The sequence below is a fragment of the Pan paniscus genome, chromosome 11, assembly GCF_029289425.2.
Source record: "Pan paniscus chromosome 11, NHGRI_mPanPan1-v2.0_pri, whole genome shotgun sequence".
NCBI lineage: Eukaryota > Metazoa > Chordata > Mammalia > Primates > Hominidae > Pan > Pan paniscus.
Window position 1 is genome coordinate 39,156,081 of NC_073260.2, and position 20,032 is coordinate 39,176,112.

The following is a 20,032-nucleotide window of genomic DNA, read 5'->3' on the forward strand; positions in this document are numbered from 1 at the left end:
ATTGTGGTAAAGGCTTGAGCTTGCAGGTGTGTGTCAAGATAAGTTAGGTATGGTGTGGAAACATGTAGGCCCAGGGTAAAGTCCTGAGATTTTGCTAAATGAATGTTAAAGTTCATGCTGTAGGAGATCTTTCTAAAGGTGCCCTTGCTTATCTTTTTTTTCTCTTGAGCCAGCAAGGCTTCTTGAACTCTACTGGGTCTATTTGGATGGGCTCTTTGCAGAGCTGAAAATGTTTCAATTTACAGCAGTTAATCTGCTGAACAAATATTTACTATAGTGCATGGGTGTTGAGCATTCTCATAGTGGGCAACCCTATAACATCTTAGCATAGGAAAAGTCAAAGTGATACAGGCAGAGTCTAGCTAAGTCTTGAATGCTCCAAATGGGTAATGCAAGGAGGAGACTCAGCAGGGGTCTGGAGAGGTTTAAACAGTAAAGCTTGAGGGCACTCTGGGCTGAGATGCTAGAATGCCTCACGAAACCAAACAATTCTGACGCAGTATCGCTGGGAGGCAGGAATGAAATGGTGCTTGAGAAATATTAGGTTGGTGCAAAATTAATTGCAGTTTTGACCATTTTTAATAATACAATTAATTTTGCACCAACCTAATTTATCTGAATGGAAGTTTACCCAATGTAATTAAATTCTACTTCAGATTCTGATGTGGCACTGTGGGGGTACTTGTGAACTACAAAGTAGGCAGAAGGACAGTTACCATAGATTTGCTTAAGCACTGAGTGCTTGGTGGACTTTGTGCCTGAGGTGCCCTTGGATGGACTCTTGGGGGCCTTGCTTACTGCAGTGGTTTGGGGGAATTTTAGTTCCAGTTCCTTCCTCCAAACCTGGAGGAGCAATGCTGTAGACTCTTGCCTCCATCTGTCCACATCTCCAGCTCCAAGCTGCTTCATATGCCGAAGGTGGGACAGGTGCTTCCTGAGCTGGTAGCTGGTTGGGTCAGAGGAGAGGAGAGGCTTTAAGATCACAGTACTGAGAAAACTAAATTTCTTTAAGGTTTCTAGAAGCTATAGTAGTATTTGCTGAATTCCTGGTAGGTTCATTCAAGCTCCCATTCCTAATTTTGGCGGCAGCATGTTGAATGTGGAATTCTTTTTCCATTATCAAACACCTCCTGAACTAGGATTCAATCATGATTCCTTGCCTTCAAGGAGCTCACAGACTAGTGGAACAGGCTGCTGTGTAAAGAGGTACGTGTGGCATGAGAGTACTGTGCAAGAGCAAGGAGCTGGTTGTGCAAACAGATGCAGGACTGACTGATGATTTGGTAAGGTTTCACAAGGTTAATATTTGTGCTGGATTTTAAAAGATGAATAGGAGCTTACCAGGCAGAGAAGGGCATTCTACGTGGCAGAACTGGCATCAGCAGAGATAGAGGCATTTGTGCCAGAAAGTCAGTAACACAATGTGGAAGCACTGTGTATTTGGTGACGAAAGGGGGCTTTAGAGTGGTAAAGGTATGAGCTGCATCTTACTAAAATAAGTCTGTTGGAGGTGGGTTTGGAGTGGGTGAGGAATGGGGATGATGGCTATATTTACATCTAGGATTTATTTGATGTTTTCAGTCCCACATGCACTCCCAAACTTACTGAGCACAACTACTATTTTGAGGCCTCCAAAGGAAAGCTGCAGCAATGTTTATTATCTGTATCTGTCATTATTCCTAGTGAGCCTATAGGTAGCTGCAGAGAGCAACAGGCTTCATGTCTGATTTTACAGTGATCCCATTTGGGCTGCACCAAATGGGAAGTAATCTTTTTCCTAAGTCTGCTAAAAGCTCCTTGCAGCGCTTGGTGCAGCCCCTCCCTCCTTCCCCAAAGGCTGATTTCAGTCAGCCTACACTACTCTTCCTTCTTTCCTGGAGGGCAACACCATGGCATCCCTCTACTAGAATACGTACCACATTTCCAAAAAGCCAAGTCTAGAGAAAAGTATGGCACTACCGTGCTATAATTCAGTTTCTCCTGTTTGAAATGCTGTCTTCCATACCTTCTGCTCTTGTGGGCACAGAACTTGGGGGGAAGCCCAGGTAGTGGCTGAAGCTGTTAATGGTGTCAGCCCTCAGTGGGCCCAGCAGCACCTTTCCTGCTCAGCTTGTCCAGGATCCTGTTTCAATCTTTAAAATAGTCATCTTACTTGGTTATTAAACTGACAATTTTAAGATCAAGTTTCATTTTCTCAGGACCCAAGGTTCATTTTGCCCACTTCTTCCCTGCCTGTTTTCCAGCTCCTTTTCTCCATCCTCCACCTGTCCCCTATAACCACAGCCTGCACTGAACACTTACGTGTCCAGCCCTGACCCCTGCCCCAGCCCTCACTGCTTAGGTTTGCTATCAGATACACGTGCAGGACAGCGCTTCAGGCTCCTGTATTTACAATAGAAAATGTAGTTAAAATATAATAGAATCAATAAAAGTGTGTTTACTGTCACCAGACTTGGCTTTCTGCAATGTGCAACAATCCCAGAAGTCCTTTGGGCCTCAGAATTGCACAATGGCACATCCAGAGGGGGCCTGTGTAGTTACCTACACAGCTGGGCATGTTAGACCATAAGCCCACTGTTCTTGGGGGAATGACTGAAGGCTCATTTGCTACTCTGGTCACTTACTGACAGGACCTGTCAGCTTCTGACTCTTCAAAGGAGTCAGACAGTTGGAGAAGGAGACATTTCAGGTAGGGAGCAGCTGTGGGGTCTGGCGTGGTAAACCTTGCTGGCTTGTTTAGATCCTAGATTTCAGCCAGAATACTTAAAAAGTTCATCTGGATGGTAGCCAGTGCATGTCCCACAGAGTGCAATGGCCATTTCCACCTGTGGCTTTCGAGGCCGACTGTCTTGGCTCAAAGCCAGCCCTGGCACTTGCTCTGTAATGTTGGTGAGTTGATGAACCTCTCTGTGCTTCAGTTTCCTCATCTGTGTAACGGGGATAAGAACAATACCTACCTTGCAGGGTTATCGGTGACGATTACATGCACAGGTAAAACTAGTTTGAACAGTGGCACAAGTGTCCAATAAATACTACTAGTATGTTAACAATTGGTAGTAGTAACATCACCCTTCTCCTGGTTACCCTGATGTATGTGACACCAACCAGGCAGCCTTCTCCAGCCTATTTTCAGGCAAAGTGCATGGGGCCCACCTCCACCTCCCTTAGCTTGACCACAGCAAAAACTAACTTCACTAATAATGTAAGGGAAAGGCCCTTGGATTTGAGTCAGCCAGAGGTTCAATTGCTGGATCTGCACCAAAAGGACAAGTCAATTTTTCCTCTCGTCTGAAAAATGGGGATACTGCTCCCTGTCATGATGGCTTCCTGGTGTGGTTGGGAGTTCACGTGGGGTCAGGCATGAGAGGACTTTGTTAATGGCCAAGAGCTGAAACAGACATAGGGAGAACACATTGCAAAGCCTGTGCAAGCACAAACCAGATCACCTGGCTCTGGGTTAGGCAGTCTCTGGTATGATACGAATGGAGGCCTCTCCCTGGACCTCCTGGGAATCTATCTAGTTTTCTCCCTGCCAATGTTAAGGAGAGAACGTCTTCCTTTTTCTCCTGACGGGAACCTCGATATCTCATAACACCTGTGCCGCATTATTTCCTTGCCTTGTCTCCCTCCCCATCCGTCTTCCTCTCCCCAGTGATGGCGGCGACATAACTTCCACCTATTTCTTTTCTTGAGACAGGGTCTCACTCTGTCGCCCAGGCTGGAGTTCTGTGGCATGGTGATGGCTCACTGTGGCCTTGACCTCCTGGGCTCAAGCGATCCTCCTGCCTCAGCCTCACAAATAGCTAGGACTACAGGCATGTGCCACCATGCGTAGGTAATTGTTGTACTTTTTGTAGAGACGGAGTTTGGCCATGTTTCCTGGGGTGGTCTCGTCTCATAACCCTGGGTTCAAGTGATCCTCCCTCCTCGGCCTCCCAAAGTGCTGGGGTTACAGGTATAAGCCACTCTGCCCGGCCAACTCCCACCTATTGGTGATGGGTCCAGCTTCTCTCTGGACATTCATCACTGTAAGGCCTAATTTAGATTTAGGCTGTAGTGAGGCTTTCAGGATGAAAGAGATTATGAGACGTGAACATTTGTAGCAATAAGACCCCTCAAGTCCTCCCATAATCATCCCCTAGCGGCATTTGTCTCTACTATATTGGGAGTCTGTTTCAGGCTTTTAGGACAGCCTTCACCCCCACTCCCAGTGCCTACTATGTATTTTGAGCTTGGTAGATGCTCAGACAGGTTTACATAATACAGTTTAGTCACTCAATCTATTATATCCAGACCCTGGTTTAGGTGTTTGGAGTATGACTAGTTCCTGGGTAGTAAAGACATAAGAATAAAAATAAAGTATCTCCTATGTGTAGTAATTTAGAATTAATGAAGCGTGCATTATCTCATTCCAGCAACCTGTCATATTAACAGGACATGTGCAACAATTATTAAATCCTGTTTTACAGATGAAGAAGCAGAGGGTCAGGGGGGCCATGTGATTTGCCCAAAGTCACATAACCTGTTAGAGCTTACCTGAACCTCACATTTCATGGTTACAAACCCAGGGCTTTTTCCTTTACCCCATGCTGTCCTGAGCACTTTCCCATCTTTCTAGGCAAAAACATCTTCCAAATGGTTTATACAATGTAAATTACTAGGATCTGGTGTGAATTTCATGGGTAGGCTCTATAAAATTGGCCTTACCATGCCACCACATGGAACTCACTGGGAAAACATCAAAGAGCACAGATGTCATGTTGAGAATATCAGTAACAAAGAACCACAGATGCAGCAGCACCCCATTTTCCTACCTTCGCCAGGCGCGCTGGATGACTGCTGCTGCCTTGTTCTTTTTGCGAAACAGCTCTTTCCTCCTTCGTTCTCTCTGAATTATCTGCAGTCGGAGCTCTACGGGGAGAAGGTCAATATTCACACTCTGCCCAGAGAGGGGACCAGGTGCTGGATCAGTCTCCTTAGATACCTGAAAGTCCTCGGACAGGGTAGATGTCTCCAGCCTCCTAGCTCCTGACCTCAACTCCTCTGTGCTCTGTGGCAAATCTGAATAGAGCCCTCCTGTGAGCTTGGCTTGTGTCACTTTGTTTCTTGGTGTACGATGGTGGGGAGGATTCTGCCCAGCATGGACCGCCTCCCCCCGGGCACTGCCAGGGCGGCTAGAACCAGCCGGGGAGCACCTTCCTCCTTTGAGCTCTTGAGTGCGCCTTTTCTGGGGGGCACATTTGGCCTTGGGTTCTGTGTCATGCCGCCTGCTGGGCTTCCAGTGGCTATCGTGCAGTGGAAGGCTTGCAGCTGCCCGCCTGGAGTCCTCTCCTTTCTCATCAGGCCCAGCCACCCTGATACAGGAGGGCTGCTTCACGAAGCCTTTCCCCTTTGCACACTGCTCATTGCCAGCTGTCTCACCTCTGGACTTCTCAACAGAGCGAACTCCTGGATGCCTGCTTCCATCACTGCCTTCATTGGGTCTGAAGTGGACACAAGCAGATTGGCCTTTAGAATGTTCTCTGGCTGTTTCTTGGGGAAACAAAGAAAAAATATTGTCCAAAACTTGCAGAGTAGGATAATTTTCCTAATATGTTCACATAAAATATTCAGACTTAGCCTATATCATCACCATAATAGTGGCAGTTACAGAATAGGAAAAAAACGGTTTAACTTCTATTTCCAGCAATATGGTAGGTTAGATAACCTGAAGCCCTTCTCGCCTTAACGAAAATATAGTGGATATCCTTTGGAAAGCACTGTCATGCCTTTAAGAAAATAAAGGAACTCTGGAGGCCAAAAACAAAGAGAAAATTGAAAATCAAAGCAATTAAGTATGTGAGCTGATCCAGTGACTGTCTAGGCAGGTAATGGTGGTGGAGTGGGCAACAGATGGTCTTATTAAATATCTGGCTGTGCTTTAACATCTACATAAGAACAGAAAATGAGGCCTTGCAGGAAGAAAGTTAACTGGAACCAAGACTCTACATGAAGCCAGCACTCTTGAAGGGATATACCTTTTGGAAATAATCCAGATTTTAAAATCTGCTCTCCAGCACTTAGAGATGACAAGGAAGTTTGTTTCAGCCCAGGTTCTGGATGGGGTAAGGAGTCTCCCATAAGAATTTAAAACCAAAGTCGTCTTCCTTACATGGGCTTGGTATTCATTTATTCTCAATCCATAGGAGACATTACTATAAAAACTGGTCTTAGGATGGAGATATCCCAGGATGCCTCACAGAAGCAAACACAATATTGCTTTAGTGTGACATGCCCTCAACTCAGGCTGCACAACGGAGTCCTCTGAAAATGACTTCACAATCCAAAATCACAAAATGCATGAGGAAACAATGTACCATAAGCAACAGTTAACACAATAGCAAGATCAGAGCTCTCAAAACGTTAGCACACACACGTTGATTAAACACACAAAAGAAGTTTAAAATACGAGAAAAGGATAGATTTGAAAAACAAATACAACATCTAAACTGAAAAATATGCCAGGCACGCTGGCTCATGCCTGTAATCCCAGCAATTTGGGAGGCCGAGGCGGGAAGCATGAGGTCAGGAGTTTGAGACCAGCCTGACCACCATGGTGAAACCTCGTCTCTACTAAAAATACGAAAATTAGCTGGGCATGGTGGCGCACGCCTGTAGTCCCAGCTACTTGGGAGGCTGAGGCAGGAGAATCGCTTGAACTCGGGAGGCAGAGGTTGCAGTGAGCTGAGACTGCACCACTGCACTCCAGCCTGGGTGACAGCGAGACTCCGTCTGAAAAAAAAAAAAAATTCTTAATAAGACAGGCACATAGATTATCCAGATAATGTGTTTTCAGAAACAGACTTTAAAATAACTGTTCTGGCTGGGTGCAGTGGGCCCAGCACCTTGGGAGGCTGAGGCAAGAGGATTGCTTGAGCCAAGTCTGAGACAAGCCTGGACAACATAGTGAGACCCCATTTCTAAAAATAAAACAAAAAAACAATTATCCAGACATGGTAGTGCACGCCTGTAGTCCCAGCTACTCAGAAGGCTGAGGTGAAAGGTCGCTTGAGGTTGGGAGGTTGAGGGTGCAGTGAGCTGTTTGTGCCACTGCACTCCAGCCTGAGCAACAGAGTGAGACTATGTCTCAATAATGTAAAATAAAATACTCTTAAGTGCAAAAGAGCTATCTAAACTATACTACTCTTCATGTAAGAAAGAAAGGGATGGGCTGGGTGTGATGGCTCACGCCTGTAATCCCAGCACTTTGGGAGGCCGAGGTGGGCAGATCACCTGAGGTTGGGAGTTCGAGACCAGCCTGACCGATGTGGAGAAACCCTGTCTCTATTAAAAATACAAAAAAATTAGCTGGGCATGGTGGTGCATGCCTGTAATCCCAGCTACTCCGGAGGCTGAGGCAGGAGAATCACTTGAACCTGGGAGGCAGAGGTTGCGGTGAGCCAAGATTGCGCCACTGCACTCCAGCCTAGGCGACAAGAGCGAAACTGTCTCAAAGAAAGAAAGAAAGGGATATAAGAAAATATACCTATATCTGCTCATTTGTGCAAAAGAAACGTAGAAAACATAAAGCAAAAACTAAAGAAATTGATTACCTGCAGGAGTTGAGTGGGAAAGAGGTGGAAAGAAAAGAGAAATGGGAGCTGGATAGTAGAGATGAAGAGGGAGTGAGAGACACTTCTCTGGCTCCACCTTTTTGTATAGCTCTGACTCTTAGAGCTGTTACAATGTTTCACATATATGCAACCACCACCCCACCGGGCCAAAAAAAAAACTAAAACTACAAGATACCACTACACACCTATTAGAATGGCAAAAATCCAAAACAGTGACCAAATGCTGGTGGGGATGTGGAGCAATAAGAACTTTCATTCATTGCTGGTAGGAATGCAAAATGGTACATCCACTTTGGAAGACAGTTTGGCAGTTTCTTACAAAACTAAACATATTCTTACATAAGATCCAGCAATCACACTCCTTTATATTTACTCAAATAAGTTGAAAACTTATGTCCATACAAGCTGCACAGGGATGTTATAGTAGCTTTATTCATAACGGCCAAAACATGGAAGCAACCAAGATGTTTCTTCAGTAGGTGAATGGATAAACTGGGTGACATGCAGTTTCTGCCTTCTCTCAAGAGTACTGCTCTGAGAACAATATATGTAAGGAAGATAGTCTAACCTACTGGAGAACAAAAGGCCATATAAAGGAGAATAGAGACAGCCAACAGCCACCACCAATTGCCAGATATATGAAGGCGGCCATCTTGGCCACATCTTGTGCAAATTCTATCAACCTCATGAATGAGCCCAGGTGATCGAGAAGAGGAACTGCCCAGGTAGCCCATGGGACTGTGAGAAATAATAAACTTCTGTTGTTTTAAGCCACTTAGTTTTGGGAGTGTTTTATGATGCCACAAGAGATAACCAACACAGATATTTATATCTATAAAAGAGAGGTACTGTCTTAAAATACAAAACCCAGGGTATTGACTTTGGACTGGTTGGTGAGCAGAAGCTGGGAAGGCAATGAAGAGACTGCTGGTGAAGGCTCGAAGAGCAGAAAAGAAATTGCTGTTGGAATCTAGAGAGAAGTGAACCTTGTTATTCAGTGGCAGAATTAACTGGCAAAATTGTCACTTGCAGTAACATAGAAGATAGAAAATATACCTAATGGAGCTGTAGATACAGTTCAGGAAGTTTCCAGGTGGAATGTAGAACAAAATGTCAACTGCTTTTTAAGCTACATATGACAAAGTATGGGGAGAAAACAAATAAAATGAAGGAAAAACTGCTCCGTTTGTAAGCAAAATTTAGAGATAATGTAAAGATCCCGGGATGTGCTGGGTTAGAAAATAAAACTATTTTAACATTTTTATTCTTTCCAACCAGCAAAAGAGTCTCATAGGCCTCAGCATAAAGATCAAATCAGGGCGGACACAATGACTAACACTTATAAAATCCCAGCCCTTTGGGAGGCCAAGGCAGGTGGTTTGCTTGAGTCCAGGAGTTTGAGACCAGCCTGGGCAACATGATGAAATCTCATCTCTACAAAAAAGAAATGCAAAAAATTAGCCAGGCATGGTAGCGCACACCTATGGTCCTAGCTACCCGGGAGGCTGAGATGGGGGGATCACTTGAACCTGGGAGGCAGAGGTTGCAGTGAGCTGTGCTTGAACCACTGCACTCCAGCCTGGGTGACAGGGTGAGACCCTGTCTTAAAAAAAAAAAAAAGTATGGTTGTACAACCCTTTATTAAGACTCAAAAATATTTAAGGTGGTACATAATAGGCCCTCTCAGCTCGACAAAAAAATTTCTAAGAATCTCAAGGGCATTTTCCCACAGAAATCTAAGCCACTCAAATTAGAGCAAAGCTTGTTTGAAAAATAATGGATGTGGCTTTTGAAATATGAAATGAATCCAATCAGATTCGCAGGAAACCCATGAAGTTTTTGAGATAATCGCATTATTGAGAGTACCACAAGCTTGAACTGGTGACATAGTTCAAATCAAAAAGAAGCCTCTGGGGCCCCAGTATCCTATAGTCAGGAGATAGGCTGAGAAAGCTACTCAGCTGCAAACATGGGCATTTCTTAGGAAAAGGAAGGACTTCTCAGAGAGCCGAGCCAAGAATTCAGGTAGCAGAGCCAAGAGACATGGAGAACAATGGAATAGGAAGCCACCAGGAGTAATATGAGACCCTAATCAAGGAATATTTACCTCAGAGTAGGGGCCCTGGTAAAATGTGACCAGCTGGTTTTCAGAATTGCTACGGACTAATGGCTGCTATACGCCTCCTATTCCACCCTCTTTTGTCTACTGTGGTTATTCTGTTCCTGTCTTACCACTGTTTGTTGGGTGTGGGGGCTGTTGATAATGTATCTTTTTGGCTGATTGGTCTCTGAATCAGAAAGAGTCCCAGCTGGTGAACCTGAACCACATCTAGTTCATGTCTTAAAATCCTAGACTTCAAGTGTGATGAGATAATCAGGATGAGATTTTGGGGTACTGAGATAGGGATGTATTAGTCCGTTCCTACACTGCTATAAAGAACTACCTGAGACTGGGTAATTTATAAAGAAAAGAGGTTTAATCGACTCACAGTTCCACAGGCCTAACAGGAAGCACAACTGGGAGGCCTCAGGAAACCTACAATCGTGGTGGAAGGCAAAAGGGAAGCAAGCACCTTCTTCACATGGTAGCAGGAGAGAGCATGAGCGAGCGGGGAAGTGCCACACACATTTAAACCATGAGATCTTGTAAGAACTCACTATCATGATCCAATTACCTCCCACCAAGTCCCTCCCCGAACACTGGGAATTTGGGTGGGGACACAGAGCCAATCCATATCAAGGGGTAAGAATATCTTGCATGTGGGAGGACTGTGAATAATCTGTGACCAAATAGGAACTATGACAGATTGTTTAATAGCCAAAAATTCCTCCCATCTTAGTATGCACAAAGGTGGAATCTATTTCTCGACATCATTTGGTCTGGGATGGTCTCGTAACTTGCTTTGATCAATATAATGTGTGCAAATTCTAGAGTCTATTTCTCAAGAGGTCTTGTGGCTTTTATCTTCGCTTTCTGAAAATGCTGTCCTGAGACCACAATGTAAGGAAGCCAGTCTAGTCTACTGGAGGATGAAAACCACATAAACCAGAGTCAAGGAATCCCATCTGATAGCCAGCATCAATTGCTAGACATTTAAGTGACTATATCTTAGACATGGAATTCCACTGACTCTCCACCTGAATGCAGACACATGAGTGAGACCAGATGAAGCCCGTAAACAAACTTCCCAACCAAAATAGAATCATAAAAATTAAATTGTCATTGTTCAAAGTCACTTTGTTTTTGTGTGGTTTGTTATACAGCAGTAGATAATGGAAGCAACCCTAGTCTTACAGATCTTGCAGTTTGGTGGAAAAAATGACAAGTAAACCAGTAATAACAGTAAAAAGTGATGATCTTTATAAGAGGGAAGTATAGGAGAAGTATGGAAGCAATAGCAGGAAACTATAGCCTCCTTTAGTGGGGAGATATTGGTTGAACAGAAGAAGAAACATTATCCCTGATATCTAAAAAATAAGGTAGAGGGAGTGGCATCTGCAAAGGCCCCAAGCTAAGAAAGAACTCAAGGAAGTTCAACATGGCTGTCACATTATGGGAGCTTAATTAAAGCTGGTTGGATGAATAAATGAATGAATATGTACCAAAGCATCATGAGTATATAATCCTTAAGGATTACACTGTAAAGTGGATTATGGAATTATATTCCAGAAATGTTTATATTCATTTTAGATATATATATTTTTTGAGACAGAGTCTCACTGTCACCCAGGCTGGAGTGCAGTGACGCAATCTCGGTTCACTGCAACTTCCGCCTCTCAAGTTCAAGCAATTCTTGTGATTCAGCCTCCTGAGTTGCATGCACCACGATGCCTGGCTAATTTGTATATTTTTAGTAGAGATGGAGTTTCGCCAAGTTGGCCAGGCTGGTCTTGAACTCCTGGCCTCAAGTAATCCACCTGCCCCAGCCTCCCAAAGTGTTGGGATTACAGGTGTGAGTCACTGCACCCGGCCTGTAGTCATTTTATGTATACTTTTCTGTAGTTGTTCTTGGCTAGATTAATGAGTGGCTCAATAATAATAGTTACTGAAAACCTGTGATGAGTTATGGGCTATAACAAGTACACTACATGAATTATTTCTATCCATAGCTACCTTGTGGTGTAGAAAGTATACCCTCACTTTATAGCTAAGGAAGTTAAGGTTCAAAGAAACAGATTGAACTGTCCAAGCCCTGAATTCAGTAATCATGAAGTTCCAGAGCCCCTTTCTGAGAAAGTCCATAAGGTCAGGGCTATTTTCATAATAATACGAAGACATTATTTGCCTTTTTCACTGTGTTGGCATTTGCACTTAGATTTTGGGAAAGCTCCTACCATTCTCTAACTTATAAGAGTAGCTCTGTGTGTTTAAATTGCTTCGTGCAAACAATAGGGTTGGTGCTGCACACCTTTCCTTCTGGGAGTCTGGAATTTTGGCATATGCTAGGCAGAGGGTATCTATGTGACTGACTCCAGATAAAAATCCTGGAGTCCTAGGTTCATGTGAGCTTTCTTTGTCAACAAAAGGTTGTCTGACTGGTTGTTACAATTTATTGCAGAAGGAATTAAACGTGTTGTGTGTGACTCCACTGGGAGAGAGCCGTTGGAAGCTCGTGCCTAATTTCCTCTGGACATTGCTCCATACACCTTTTCTCTTTGCTCATTTTGCTTTGTGTCCCTTTGTTATAATAAATCCTAACTGGGAGTACAACTATATGCTCAGTCAACCTAGTAAATCCTCCAACCTCACCAAACCTGGTGGTAGTCTTGGGGATGGGGATCATGGGGATCCCTGACACACAAGTAAACTCTAAATAGGATAAACTGCAAAAAGCCATGCCAAGACACATCATATTAAACTTCTGAAAGCTAATGATAAATTTTAAGATCTTGAAAGCAGCCAGAGAGAAATGACATATTACCTAGGACTGTTACTGAGAAACACCAATTTGAATGACAGTGGATTTCTCATCTGAAACCATGGAAGCCAAAAGGAAATGGCACAATATTTTTCAAGTGCTAAAAGAAAAGAACTGCCAACCCTGAATTCTATATCTGGCTTAATGATTCTTCAGGAATCAAATAAAAACATTCTCAGACAAAGGAAAACTGAAAGAATTTGTTGCTAGCAGACATACCCTTAAAGATTGGCCATAGAAAGCTCTTCATACAGAAAGGAAATGATACAAGAATCTTAGAGCATCAGGAAGGAAGAAGAAACAACAGAAGAGCAGAAATACAGGCGGGCGCATAAAATGTTATTTCCTTTGTGAGTTTTATAAATTGTATTTCATGATTGAAACAAAATTTATAACACCATCCGATACCTAAGCAATGAAACGTAAAAGTGGACAAGGTGAATGGAAGTGAGGTTTTCACACTTCACTCTAAAAAAGAAAAGAAAACAAAAAACCATAAATCAATCAAGATAGAATTTTAAAAAATGCTGAAGTAACCTACAGGAAGGGAAAAAAAAGAAAAAGAACTGAGAACCAGAGGAAACAAGTAGAACACAAATCATAAAGTGGCGGTCCTAGGTGCTAATATAACAATTATCTTAAGTGTAATTGGTCTAAATACACCAATCAAAAAAGCCCACAGTCCATGGGCCGGCAGAAGATGACAAAGGCAATACACCTACCATTTGGCCTTCTGGAGTTTGTTCCCTGCAAATCTGAGGAAACATGCTGCTCCTTCTGGAGGGCTCCGCCTAGAGACCCTCCTGGAGATCCTCTGCTGTCTCTTGGCTCAGGGCCTTGGGCCACGTTGCCAGCAGGAGGCTGCTTGCTGGGGGCCCGGCTCTGCCTGCTGGGCACATCCTGGGTGCTGGGCAGACAGGGAAGGGCCTGGGGTCTGCAGGAATCTGGGCTCTGCCTTCCTTTTTGCTGTTCTGCCTCTTTTCGTTTGTTTTCTTCCTCTCGCTTTCTGGAAGCAAAGCCAAAGAAGAAGATGAAAAAATTTAAAGAGTATCACCTCCTCAAGTCTCTGTGTGAGTTTAAATTTTAAGAGGAGCTACTACATCACAGGAGATATTTGGAAATTTGCATTTTCCAAGAGCAGTCTTTTCTCCAGATAAAATAAAAACCATCTCTTTTACACCAGGCCTTATAGCCCAAAAGATGATGGAGCAGAAAAGTTTATAGATCAGTCTTTGTGCTGCTGAGACACATGACAGATAACCAGGCAACTTTTCTGTGTGAAACATAACACACTCCCAACGGTGTATATGCCCCAAGCTTATGTGTGATCCCTGGAGCTACCTGTAACTCCACCAATTTTTCTCCTGTTTCAGAAAGCACACCAGAATGCTACCGAGAATGACAGTCAAAGGGATAACCTTGAATCTGCTCTATTCATTTAAAATAGCCCATCAAACCTTAATGATCATATAAAAAGTCACTTGCAAAGTACCTTGCCAGAGATTAAAACACACCTGTGAGTTGCAAATGCTGCCGTTGACAGCTCTAGCTAATGAGTCAGATCCACTCATTTTACAGATGAGACCCAGAAGGTAGGGTGATTTTCAAAAAGTCACACATAAGTAGCTGGTGGCAAAGCTGGAACCCTTGGGTAGCAAGAGAACAGAGAAGGGCTGGGGAGCAGGGGCCCGTCTAAAGATGAGTAGCTGGGCGAGGCAGGTGGGTCTGAGGTGGCTCAGAAAGGTAGCCCAGGCCCCTAACTCAAGGCAAAGGGGCCGAGTTAGGGGCAGGATTTGTTTGACCATTGCTGTTAACTTGTAGGGATTCCCAAGGGAAAGACAGGAGGAAAAACACTTAATTTCTGAGTCTCTCTCTGCTGGGCACTGAAGATACAGAAATGACAACCACAGATTTCAGGTCCTCTCCTGAGGAATCTTCTACCCAGAAGGGGACAGCCAGGAAAACAAAGACCTAATATATGATAGAAGAAATGTTATATTTTGTATTTATTTATCTTTTTAAAGACACGGTCTTTTACCTAGGCTAGAGTGCACTGTGCAGTGGTACCTTCTTAGCTCACCGCAGCCTTGAACTCCCAGGCTCAAGCGATCCTCCCACCTCAGCCTCCCGAGTAGCATGCCCCACCACACCTGGATAATTTTTAAATTTTTTGTCGAGATGGGGAGGGGGGGGTCTCACTTTGTTGCCCAGGCTGGTTTTGAACTACTGGCCTCAAGCTATCCCCCAGCTTTAGCCTCCCAAAGGGTTGGGATTACAGGCGTGAGCCACCGCGCCCGGCTGAAAAGGACTTTAGTTCTGTGCTCCTCACACTTTATTGGGCTGAATCACCTGGTGTCTTGGTAATTATGGATTCCGACTTAGGCTAGGGAGAACTCAAGATTCTGCATTTCTAGCAAGCACCCAGGTGATCCAGGTGTTGCTGGCCCTCTGGCCACACCTTGAGTAGCCAGGCTTAAGAGCACAGGAAAGTCTAATATGGACTGTTCACTATACCACTAGATGGAATGAAACATACAATATGAAATGTGATTCTCCACAATGACACCAATTTTTTGTAAGGCCCACCTTGCTCACACATGAGCATGCCTTCTTTATAGGCAACCTGACAAATTGCAGAGCTAAGGATCAGACACAGAAGCATGAGACAAGGCGGAGACCCTAAGCCTCCAAGCAGTCATAGAATCCAGACTGCTATGGACTATGGCATTTGAAGCAAAGCTTATTTAGATCTCAAGCGACAGGAAAGCCCCAGCTGACATACATCTGGGTTACATTTTGATTTACAACCTTGTCAACTTGTTAAATTCCCCTTCTGAAACTCTTTCTTCCTGTATGGAGTAGCCCCTGATCTGGGGTCCAAGCTTGCTTATATAATAGTTTTCTACTGAGTCCCATTACCGAGAACATGGCCAGATGGGTCGTGCTAACTCCTGTACAGCTCTAATGTTTTTATTTGACTCTGGTTTTGTGACATCTTTGCCACCTGCTAATGACTGTGGTCTACAGGCCAGCTGGACAGCCTGTCATCTCGGAGCCTGAGATTCATACGGATGCGAGCAGGTGCCATTTCAGTGTGATCTCTCTGGGACAAGGCTGCTTTTCAGAAGAAGGTGGAAGCATCTGGGTGGCTGAAGTGCTGCTAATAGATTTAATAGCCTTGCTCCAGGAAGGCAGAGGAAGTGCTGAGCTTTTTATCAGCACTGATGAGCAGGGCTGTTTTAAGAGAATGATATTGGCTCTTTAGACAGACACATGTGGGTGGCTGTCTGGGTTGGCACCTATATGGATCTCACTGCCATTAAGGGGGACTCTGAGGTGATAAATTAGACTTTGTTATTTGAGCAGTCTCCTCTTTCTTTTTAGGAAACCAAACAGCTCTCTTGTTCAATTCCAAGAAGCCTCTCTGTAGCCAGCCCCGAGGCAAACCTTATCACTGCAAAACTTTCTGGGCCTTCAACAAAGGCAGCCACATGAGGAACAGGGGATCCAGCCTTTTAAAGTGATCAAGACATCCAGAAAGCAAGAGGGCTTTGGCTTCTGGAGATTGCTTTGGAGGGGGGATACCAGGGGGGTGATTTTTCATTTTGGTAGAACTAAGTAAGCAGAATTAGGAGACAGAATGCAATCATCTGAATGAATAATTAGCCCCTGGTCTTACAAATATAATTAATGTTTTTTAAATTGATGCATTTTGCATTAAAAAAATCTTCTAGGTGGCACATGGCCCACAATTGTGAAGTTCTTCAGACCAGTGGTTCTTTGATGTAATAGCAGTGATCACTGAGAAAAAACGGAGTGGGATTAAAACTGGAAATTATGCATAACTTGTATCCTATTTTATCTATATTGCTGCCTTAAAACTAAAGCAGCAGCAGCAATAACAACAACACACACAATTCAGCTTCTGAGAGTTGAACGTGACCCCACATGTATGTGTCTCCCTGGGGAAAAGGTCCAGAACCATTGCTCATAGTGTAAGAGTTTGAAGAAACCAGTTTATTGAGGGTGACACCCTCATTTGGTAGATAAGAAAACAGGCAGAGAGGTAAGTGACTTACCCAAGGCTGCATGGTAAACTACAGACAGAGCCAAGATAGAACGCAGCTGCTTTATCTCCTGGTAAAATTCATCCCCATGACAGAATTGTTTTTAAAAATTTCACCTAATCTTCTTCCATTATTTAAAAAATTAATTGGGTCATACAAAGAACTGGGGATGCCACTTCAAACTAACCATTAGCAGCATTTAAAAATGAGCTTTCTTTTTTATTTTTATTTTTAGAAACAGGGTCTCACTCTGTCACCTAGGCTGGAATGCAGTGGTGCAATCATAGCTCATTGTAACCTTGAACTTTTAGGCTAATTTTTAAAAAAAAATTTTGTAGAGACAAGGTCTCCCTATGTTGCCCAGGCTTGTCTTCAACTCCTGGCCTCAAGTGATCCTCCCACCTCAGCCTCTCAAAGGGCTGGGATTACAGGTGTGAGCCACCACACTCAGCCATAACTAGCTTTCGACGTAGTGTTTAGTCCTTAGCTCTTAGATTCAATAATTGTCCTGAAATTTAAATGTTTTTTTCTTAAGTTATGATGAAATGTCAAAGATCTTTAATCATTAAGGTGTGCTATGTTATAAAGATCTATTTTACTTGTAAAGTTTAGAAAAAAAATCAGAAAAAGATTATTCTAGTTGATATGAAAAATTAAAAAAAGTTCTATGACACAGCAAGCAACATTTCTGCAGGAAAATTATTAACATGGCAGAATATTAGTGGATAAACTAGTCCCACCTTTCACTCTCTTTTTTTTTTCCTACTATGTGTAGAGAAATTGGCTAGATGACAGCTTCTAATGGGCTTCCAATTTAGTCTGGTTTGTACTGTCTCTTTTAGAGCAATTTTGCAGCTCTTCAGAGGCTTACAGGATAAGAAAGTGAGAAAGTCAACTGGGGATCAAATCTTTGACAACATCTGTTTCAGGTCCTGTGCTCCACAGGGTGAAGAGGAGTTTCCAGACTATCAGCTGATGGGACTGGGGCTGTCTACCCAGGGAAGAAAAGATTTACAAGACACAACGCTGCTTCACATTGCTGGAGGGCTATTGTGGGGCAGAGATATTCCCCCAAAGCCCCCTAAAACCAAATCTAAGACCCACAGATAGAAATTTTTACAAATCACTAGCCTGGATGAAAATTTAGCAAGAAAAGGGCTAAAAAGAAGGTGAGTGATCAGAAATTTTAACAAATTTTAACAAAAGCTGATCAAGGGCAGTAACTTAAATGACTTGAACGTATGATGGTTTCAGCATCTCAGGAGTGGATGTATTTGTTTGCACAATATGGCAAACCCTCAACTCTGGCCCTGCACAGTTGGAGTTATGGAAGTTGATATTTTTTCTACCCCACTATGTGCCTTCTAAATACTGCAACCCACAAGAGAGTTCTATTTGCCCACTTTTGACACGAAGAAATTAATTCTACCAGACACTGCAGAAACAGGCAGGCTCTTTCCCATCCCATGAATATTCAGGTTTCCATTGCCATGAATACAAGACCTAGTGAGGTCTGAGAGATGTGATTAAAATGCTTCCACAGAAAAGAGAAGTCTAGTTAGTGTGTCCTGTCGTACTGATTTAACCCAGCTTTGCCTAAATGCTGCCATTCTAGTTAATTGTCCTGGTGTAGGCTAGGGACCAATCAATATTTGTAACTTTCTCAAGGATTTAGGAGAATATTGGTGTGCTCTGTTCTGTTAGTTTTGAGGGTAATAGGAAGAGTGTTATTGAATTATATTATAGAATTGATAATGGTGGCTTGGCACCACTCTCTTAACAACGAATGGGATCAACAGTGGCATAATTGAATGACACAGATGGTTATTCAATCAGATGGTTGCTAGCATCTGGGGACAGCCTCTAGTATGGGCTTGGCTGGTAGAAGGATTCCCTTGAACCAAGTAATGGTAGGTAGCTTGGCCTTGAGACTTAGATTCATGTGCCATCTCTCGTCCTTACTAGCTGTGTGACTTCAGGCAGGCTAACCTTTGTGTGCCCATCTCCACATTTATGAAATGAGATTAAGGACAGCTGTCATGTCTACTTTTTAATATTTATCTATATTTGTAATATCTAAAATCCACATTATTCAATCCGGCTTCCATTTCTTACGGGTATGTTTTTGGTTCCTAGAGACAAATTAACATCAACTATTTGGCTAAACTTCCTTATATCTTCTAAGCAAGAAACAGGGTATTTACCTGCATTTGTTCTTCCCAATATTCTCTAAATCTGGCAGGGATAAGACTTGTAAACAGTTTGAGTCTAAGAAGTTTACAGAATCATGGTTTCATGTTCAAGTACGGACAGCGGTGAGCCCCTTTGCTCTTTCTTTTTAAAATCAGAACACAGACTGTTATAATCTGTCAAATGATAATTTTCTCATGACCAATATTCAGGGAGTTGGAAAACAAAATGAATATGTAAGTGTCAAAGAGCATTGTGAGGATGAGTGGTATATAATGTGTTTGCTGCCTTGAGCAAGGCAAACAAGTTAAAGCTCTACACTTACAGAGAGTCACGTATAAGAACTGAAAGAGACCTAAGAGAGTATTTGGTCTAACCCTTCCGTTTGACAGATGGGGAAACTAAGGCCTACAGTGATCAATGGCTTATGTAAGGTTTTAGACCCTTTGTAGGGGAATTTACTGAACACTTATTTATTGAATGCTTACTATATACCAAACATTCTAAGGTACTAGAGATGTGGAGGTACATAACACACAGTCCCTGTTCTCAAGAAACTGACAATCGAGTCGGGGAATCAGACCCATACACTCCTGCCAACAGTGAGTTCTAGATGTGATGAGTGCTAAAGGAGAAGTAACTATATAGGGCTATGGGAGGATGTGGGAGACACTCACTAATTAAACAGGGGGAGAAAAAGGCTGCATATGAAGAATGAGAGAGGAATAAACTGAGAGGTTATTTCAGGCAGAGGGAGAAGTATGCATGAGCAGAGACTCAGAAGAGATCTCAGAGACCAGCTCCTCACATAAATTTTTTTTTTTTTTTGAGACAGGGTCTCTCTCTCTGTCTTCCAGGCTGGAGTGCAATAGTGTGATGTAGCTCACTGCAGCCTTAACCTCCCTGGCTCAAGTGATCTTCCCACCTCCCTAGTAGCTGGGACTACAGGTTTAAGCCACTACACACTGGCTAGTTTTAAAATTTTTTTGTAGAGACGGGGTCTCACTATGTCTCGAACTGCTGGGCTGGTCTCAAAACTCCTGGGCTCAAGCGATCCTCTTGCCTTGGCCTCCTAAAGTGCCGTGATTATAGGCATCTTCACATAATTTTAAAAATTCCTTATATACGATCATGGAGAGATGATAATTCCACTTCTGTTGGATCATTTCCAGTGAGAGAAAAATATTACCTCAGGAGACAAAAAAGATTTAGCTCTAACCTTTTCAGTTGGTGTTGCATGGTG

The 20,032-nt window shown here is 43.2% G+C and overlaps 1 protein-coding gene across 9 annotated transcripts in view; it reads right to left on the minus strand.

The window, feature by feature from the left end:
• Nucleotides 1-20,032, minus strand: part of INVS (inversin) — a 211,836-nt gene that overhangs the window by 5,706 nt on the left and 186,098 nt on the right. For 4 of the 9 annotated variants that reach the window (XM_003820637.7, XM_063593944.1, XM_008974078.4 and 1 more), the window contains 3 exons: nt 13,255-13,538; nt 4,815-5,532; nt 717-946 (listed from right to left, as the gene is read on the minus strand). In XM_003820637.7, coding sequence (XP_003820685.2) covers nt 717-946; nt 4,815-5,532; nt 13,255-13,538 — 1,232 coding nt within the window. Of the gene's footprint in view, nt 1-716; nt 947-4,814; nt 5,533-13,254; nt 13,539-20,032 lie in introns of those variants that run through there. The other 5 variants (XM_008974082.6, XM_063593946.1, XM_063593945.1 and 2 more) reach the window with 3 other exon arrangements.